Here is a 6,647-nt window from a genome sequence, read left to right as displayed (position 1 = left end):
GAAATTCAACTTTTTTTCCAATGTCCCATACACTTGTTGTAGCAAAACTAATTACATACAATACTTAACTCAGTAAAAAATATGATATGCATCTAAATCACTATCTCAAAAAGCATTAATAATAGCTTTAAAAAGTTCTTAAGTCCTGGCAGTAGAATTGTAAAGCCTAACGGCATTGGGGAGTATTGACCTCTTCATCCTGTCTGAGGAGCATTGCATCGATAGTAACCTGTCGCTGAAACTGCTTCTCTGTCTCTGGATGGTGCTATGTAGAGGATGTTCAGAGTTATCCATAATTGACCGTAGCCTACTCAGCGCCCTTCGCTCAGCTACCGATGTTAAACTCTCCAGTACTTTGCCCACGACAGAGCCCGCCTTCCTTACCAGCTTATTAAGACGTGAGGCGTCCCTCTTCTTAATGCTTCCTCCCCAACACGCCACCACAAAGAAGAGGGCGCTCTCCACAACTGACCTATAGAACATCTTCAGCATCTCACTACAGACATTGAATGACGCCAACCTTCTAAGGAAGTACAGTCGACTCTGTGCCTTCCTGCACAAGGCATCTGTGTTGGCAGTCCAGTCTAGCTTCTCGTCTAACTGTACTCCCAGATACTTGTAGGTCTTAACCTGCTCCACACATTCTCCATTAATGATCACTGGCTCCATATGAGGCCTAGATCTCCTAAAGTCCACCACCATCTCCTTGGTCTTGGTGATATTGAGACGCAGGTAGTTTGAGTTGCACCATATCACAAAGTCCTGTATCAGTTTCCTATACTCCTCCTCCTGTCCATTCCTGACACACCCCATTATGGCATCAGCGAACTTCTGCACATGGCAGGACTCCGAGTTATATTGGAAGTCTGATGTGTACAGGGTGAACAGGACCGGAGAGAGTACGGTTCCCTGCGGTGCCCCTGTGCTGCTGACCACCGTGTCAGACCTAATGGAAATGATTAATCATTTCCCAAGAATCTGCTATTACTCTTATCTATCTATCCTTCTTTCCACTGCTGCACCTCCAACAATAATATAAATTCAGGATCAAGCAGTATATTTTCCTAAAGTGAGGGACCGATATGCTACTCGAAGGCAATGAAAGAAAGGAGTACTTTACCTCATTATCGTCTGGGCATCCGAACCACCATGAGATTGACAGGATTGATATACAAATTAGCATACAGGTAATGGATATATGTGGGTGAGTAGGCCTGATGTCAGGAAGGACATAGCTAGCAGATTTGCAAATAGATTGGATCAAATAAACAAGAGTGAGACGGCAGTTGCTGAAGCTCTGTGCAGGCCCAAACTGAAGATGTCTTTTCACAGGAGGGCCCCTTCTAATTTTTCAGTAGTTACTTTTGGCTACGTAGATCAATAGTTATAAATTGATCTTAAATTTAATTTTGAGTTTTTTGTTGAAAACTTGTTTTAGTAAAGACATTGAGTATGAAAATCATGCTGTGCAAAGCTGTGGTTAGGCCACATTTCAAATCTTGTTCTGGTGACAGCATTACAGGAAGAACATAGATATTTTGGAGAGGAGAAGTTGTTCACTAGGATGTTGCCCAGATTGCAAGGTTTAAGACACTTAGACATTACTCTTCAAATAAGTTGTCAAGTCTCAGCTAATATAATGCTGGTGCATCATATCCCACGTGGTTTACTTGTTTCTTTAAGGTAAACCTACACATATACATTAAATCTTTAACAGTGCAACACTGTCCAGATTACATGGCTAAAATCCTGTAGTAGAATTTGAATGCTGTCTTTTCCTCACAGGAGTATGACTACTAGATAGAAATACCCCAAGCAGTACCATTTTGTTTCCAGTACTCAATACTGTGTATGTGTATGTTTCATTTGTATCATCTCTGTTACTACTTTCCTCCATTATGCCTACCATAAAATATACAACATTGCTTTATTGTATAATATTTTTTATTTTGTTTTCTCTTAGTATTTACACCTGGAGAAAATCCAAGATTCATACATAAATAGGTAAATGGAAAAAAAACAACAGATAATGATGTGACAGCAAGATAACTTTTCCAGCTCAATATGATGCATGTAGCTTGTCCTGCTCGGTGTGGAACTTGAGCTGCTACAGAACTCGTTGAATAGGCTTCAAGGTGTCACTGGAAACTTTCAACATCTGATACCATGTTTCAATATTAGGAATTATTTAAATATAGGTCTATAAAGGCTTCTCTCACAGCGTAAAGACCGTCAGAAGATTTGGCTAATCCTTTTGCGAGCCCAGGATATCAACTAGTATGCCTAAGATTTAATGTGAGAGCTTTAATGTTCATTTAGTATTTGATGCATGCAGAAGTTTAATTTCCCTTGGAGCTTTTCAAGGAGATTAAACTTGTGGGCATACAGGTAGTTGATTAATTGCATTTAACAACCCAAAAGCAGCAGGATACTGCTCTAATACCTCAGATGGTCTCCTTAAACACTTTTGTAGAAGTTAACCACTTGCTTCCCTAACAAAAGTCAGCTTAAATTTGTCCTCATGCAGACTTCTCAAACCTTTTCCTATGTGGTATAACCAATATTACACAATAATTTAAAGACATACAATAAATAATTTATACAATAGCAATAAAATATTTGTGTAAAAAGTCTTAACAGTCCCACTTCAGTATATGCTACTTCTTCAATGCCTTCAGCACATTCTTCAATATGTGTCCCATTCTTTATCTAAACCGTGCAAACTCATAGCTCACTAATAAGCCTTTCCCAACAATGTTTCCATTTATGCTTTCCATTCGTATGCTCAGCTTGCATTAGCTGCTCTCAACAGATATCCCCAAAAGGTTCTCCTTCAAGATTCATGTCTCAGACTGCTTGTTGGAGTCTGAATGACTTGGCATTCTTTCAGTTTGTTTGATCAGGTTTAAATACACTTCTGATCTCAGGAATCTGGGATAGGAATCCTTCTCCATCAAGTTGTAGATTTTACTCTGTGCCTCATCAAAGCTGGAAATAGTGGGCTTCAGAAGGTGATTCTTAGTGAAGTCTTTAGTTTCATAATCAATATTAATCTGTTCAGTAGGGAAAAAGAAAACAAAAGTTCAATGATTGCTCTTTGTTAATTTTAAGGTTGCTCACTGTATTAAAATGATACGCAACATATTGTTTGTGATGGCAAATGCAAGGACTCACCTCTTTAGGGGCATCTGTTTCTATGAATTCCAAATAAATTTTCTTTGCTCTGGAGGCCCTTTTTGCAGATGACCTGATTTTCTTGTAGTCCTCGCAGGCCAGCCAGAACTCAATGTTCTCCTCACTGTACTCTAAGCAAAGGAAAGCTCTGAAGATAGCCAAACCATCTACAAAAAGAAGAGTGGAGAAATGTAATTGCAATGGATGCAAAGCTCTAATGATTTAATTTAATGATGGAACAATTCATTCCATATTTTCAGTCTTATTAATTGTTTTTACATTTCAGGGTAAATCATGTATTAGGATTTTCTTTTAAATAAGTAAAAATCTTTTAATGTGCGATACTGATCTGCAGAAGGCTTCCTGGGGATGGATTGATGGCCAGCAGAATTTACAAAAGTGAATTATTATTGCTATACACCCTTTCATTTATTGTTCTTCTCTGGCTGGGGAAATTCAGGATCCCAAAACTGCATCAGGCAATTTGCCAGGAAACATGAAATGAGAAGCATATGCTTCGCATTTCCCTTTGGACTTGGCTCGACCATGGATCAACATGGGAAAGGATTGCCTCCTAGTTACTTAGATCCTGGGTGGTAACTTCTCACATAATCCCTTGGTTGGGTATGCCAACTGAATTTGAACCCCTGTGCTCCTGTTTGGTCACAGCTGTAGTCAAGTCGAGTTTATTGTCATGTGCACAAGGCAGTGAGTGACAGTATATTGTAAAACTTCCTTGAAAACAGTGTCACGGGCACGTATAGAGAAAAAACAGAATATAACTTTTACATAAGATCGTACAGTGGGGTAGGACTGTGCAAAAGACTTTACTACAAAAAAAGACAAAGACACACAATCAATGGAAGCCCAAAGCCAAGCAAGCAGTTGTCCATAGTATCATTATAGTCCATTTATTAGGTTCATATTGACTGAACTTAACCATTTCCCAGTCTCTTAGCCATCTTTATAGCATATTATTTTCATCTGGCCGAAAGACAAAAAAAAACACACTCCTTGGAGTTATCAGGAGGCTTTTCCTTTCCTGGAGGCAACAGGATGCCAATCCATTCAATGAAAGCAGCTTCTAACAAAGGGTGGAATAGGCTCACTGGCAGAGTGTTAGAGTACTGTATGTGCGAGTGCTTTGGATACAATATTTTGTGATTATTTCCTTCCACTGGAACTTGCCTTTGGGTTCAGGGAAGAATACGACTAGCAGCTCCTCCCTCCTCCACCATATATACACACACACGCTTCTGATATCTGCCATGGTTTGAACTATCATTTTTAAGTGAGCCAATCATTGCAAGAACAAAACTGGGACTTTTATTTATTTATTTATTGGGCTACCCGGTGGAATCGGTCCTTTTGGCCCTTCGAGCCCCGCTGCCCAGCATTCCCCTGATTTAATCCCAGCCTGATCACAGGAAAATTTACTATGACCAACTGGTATGTTTTTGGACTGTGGGAGGAAACCAGAGCGCTGAGTGGAAACCCACGCGGTCACAAGGAGAACATAGGAACTCCTTACAGGCAGCAGTGGGAATTGAGCCCATGTCGTAGTGGAAAAGCATTGTGCTGACCGCTATTCTACCATTCTGCCCTGAACCATGTTATGTATTCCCATATATATTTCAGCTTACAGAATTCCTCTCTGATCACAGTTAACACCTTAATTAATCCATTATAAACCGTTCAGATAGTCTTTCTGGATCTGATTAACTCAACGACTTCATGAAAATCAAGATTACTGAGTTCTAATTATGGCAGGATGCCCACTTACTTTTATGAGAAAGCATCTTGTCCAGAGATTCTCTCCAATTCTTTGCTTCCTCTGAGGAAGGTCTGATTGTGGGGGGAGGAGAAAAAGACAACAATTTTCCTTAGTATATTTTAAGAAATACGAGGAAAAGCTTTTTAGAAGGTCAGTTGTTTTGCTCTGGGGTCGACACGTACCTGTATTTTACTTTCTCTATCTTGCTGGCTTGCACAGAGCCATGATGTTTCTTTGACTTCTGTAAAAAGATACCCAGCCGAGCCTTAATACCTTTTGCCCTGGGAATAAAAAAAAACCAAGTTTAGTCATGAAAAATAACCACTTTTGATCTACTCTGATCGTTATCAATTCTTCCAGTGATTATTTTGGAATTTGTTAATGCTCCTTTAGCTGGTCTTTTTAGCTTTTCTTTCTTTTGTATCGTGACTAATTTAAACTGAGTTTAATCAGGTACAGTAGCTCTGTGTGCATTGATATCGCGAAACAATTGAGAGCTGACTTGGTCTATAGATTAACTGCAGCAAATCCAGGTCTGAGACAAAACTGCAACAGATTACAATGGAAAAAGCCCTGTTAGCACTTAAGAAGAACTAATCCAATTCAAATCATAGGGGTATTTGTGTCATTTAGGTAATACATGCAAGTTAGAAACTGATGCCGGATGCCATAAAACTTCATAGCTAAAATAAGAGCAAGGATGATGCTTTGGGATCTGATGCTACCTTTTTATTCAATGACAAATCTCTTGGCTACTTACATTTTTTTCTGTTTCAGATTTCAAGCATTTGCACATATCATTTGATAATCTGAGTAAAGCAAAATTTAGGTGAAGATCCTGCCCAGATAATGTTGAGTTTATTCTGTGATGAGACTTCTTTCAGTGGTTCAACTATCCTAATCTGGAAATATAATCTGAACCGCAGATATTGGTTTGTGTCCCACTACAGAATTGGTTGATCTAGCCTTCAACATTTTATAGATTTTGAATATTCAACTGATGAAAGTCAAATTAAAATTTCAATAATTTCAAGGCTCTAATATTGGAATTAGTATGATGCACGAAACACTGTTCATTCAGAATTTTGACATCAGAGTGGAAGTTAGTTTTAACGTATAGGTTTTATGATCAACTACAAAACCTTATGATTTAGGCTTGTGGGGAAAAAAAGCTCAAATCCCTTGTATTGCTCAAATAAGCAATGTAGCAAAATATAAGAATCTGAAATACTTTCATCCACCAGTTGGCTACTAAATGCAATATTCTTTCTGAAGATAAAACACGTAGTTTCCACAGCAGTCTTCCTCATATAAAGATACACATTATAATGAAAATTATTAAGTACCATACCTTTCTAAGCAGCAGCTTGATAGTGATGACAATCCTCGGCACATTTTTATTTACTTTGAGCTACTGTCTCCTTCAGAAACTTTCTTCTGGCCTCAAACTCTTCGATGCACAGACTGACTGTTCCAGCTGGACTCGCTGTCTTACATACACAAACTAGTTGGAGTTCAGTCAGTTGTCTAACCAATCAGTGGGCTGCAGGAAGCTGACAAGGTTATACTACAAACAGCTTAGGGTTGGATGATGACGTTTCTGTGTGTGGAAATTCCCAGACTGATAATATTATCACTATTAAACATCAAATCATTTGTAATTCATATGTATAGAAAATTAAATCTGAAAGATGTTCTA

General features: G+C 38.7%; 1 protein-coding gene across 1 annotated transcript; it reads right to left on the bottom strand.

Moving 5' to 3' along the window:
• Window positions 1-1,926: 1,926 nt before the first annotated feature.
• LOC140737224 (regulator of G-protein signaling 5-like) lies at window positions 1,927-6,437 on the bottom strand. The gene is made up of 5 exons (XM_073063526.1): window positions 6,300-6,437; window positions 5,131-5,229; window positions 4,958-5,019; window positions 3,175-3,341; window positions 1,927-3,053 (listed from the first exon to the last, which is right to left on the bottom strand). The coding sequence occupies exons 1-5, from the start codon at window positions 6,341-6,343 to the stop codon at window positions 2,841-2,843; spliced, it is 585 nt and encodes a 194-aa protein (XP_072919627.1). The 5' UTR covers window positions 6,344-6,437; the 3' UTR covers window positions 1,927-2,840.
• Between the last annotated feature and the right edge of the window lie 210 nt (window positions 6,438-6,647).

Source organism: Hemitrygon akajei, chromosome 12, assembly GCF_048418815.1.
Source record: "Hemitrygon akajei chromosome 12, sHemAka1.3, whole genome shotgun sequence".
Lineage (NCBI taxonomy): Eukaryota > Metazoa > Chordata > Chondrichthyes > Myliobatiformes > Dasyatidae > Hemitrygon > Hemitrygon akajei.
This window is presented reverse-complemented; position numbering and strand designations above follow the sequence as displayed.

Bases quoted from the DNA above. Each gene is read 5' to 3' on its own strand.
- LOC140737224 (XM_073063526.1), bottom strand. From the start codon at position 6,343: ATGTGCCGAGGATTGTCATCACTATCAAGCTGCTGCTTAGAAAG. The intron at 5,230-6,299 runs GTATGGTACTTA...TTTTATTCCCAG, and splicing joins TCAAGCTGCTGCTTAGAAAG to GGCAAAAGGTATTAAGGCTC. The intron at 5,020-5,130 runs GTACGTGTCGAC...CCCCACAATCAG, and splicing joins ATAGAGAAAGTAAAATACAG to ACCTTCCTCAGAGGAAGCAA.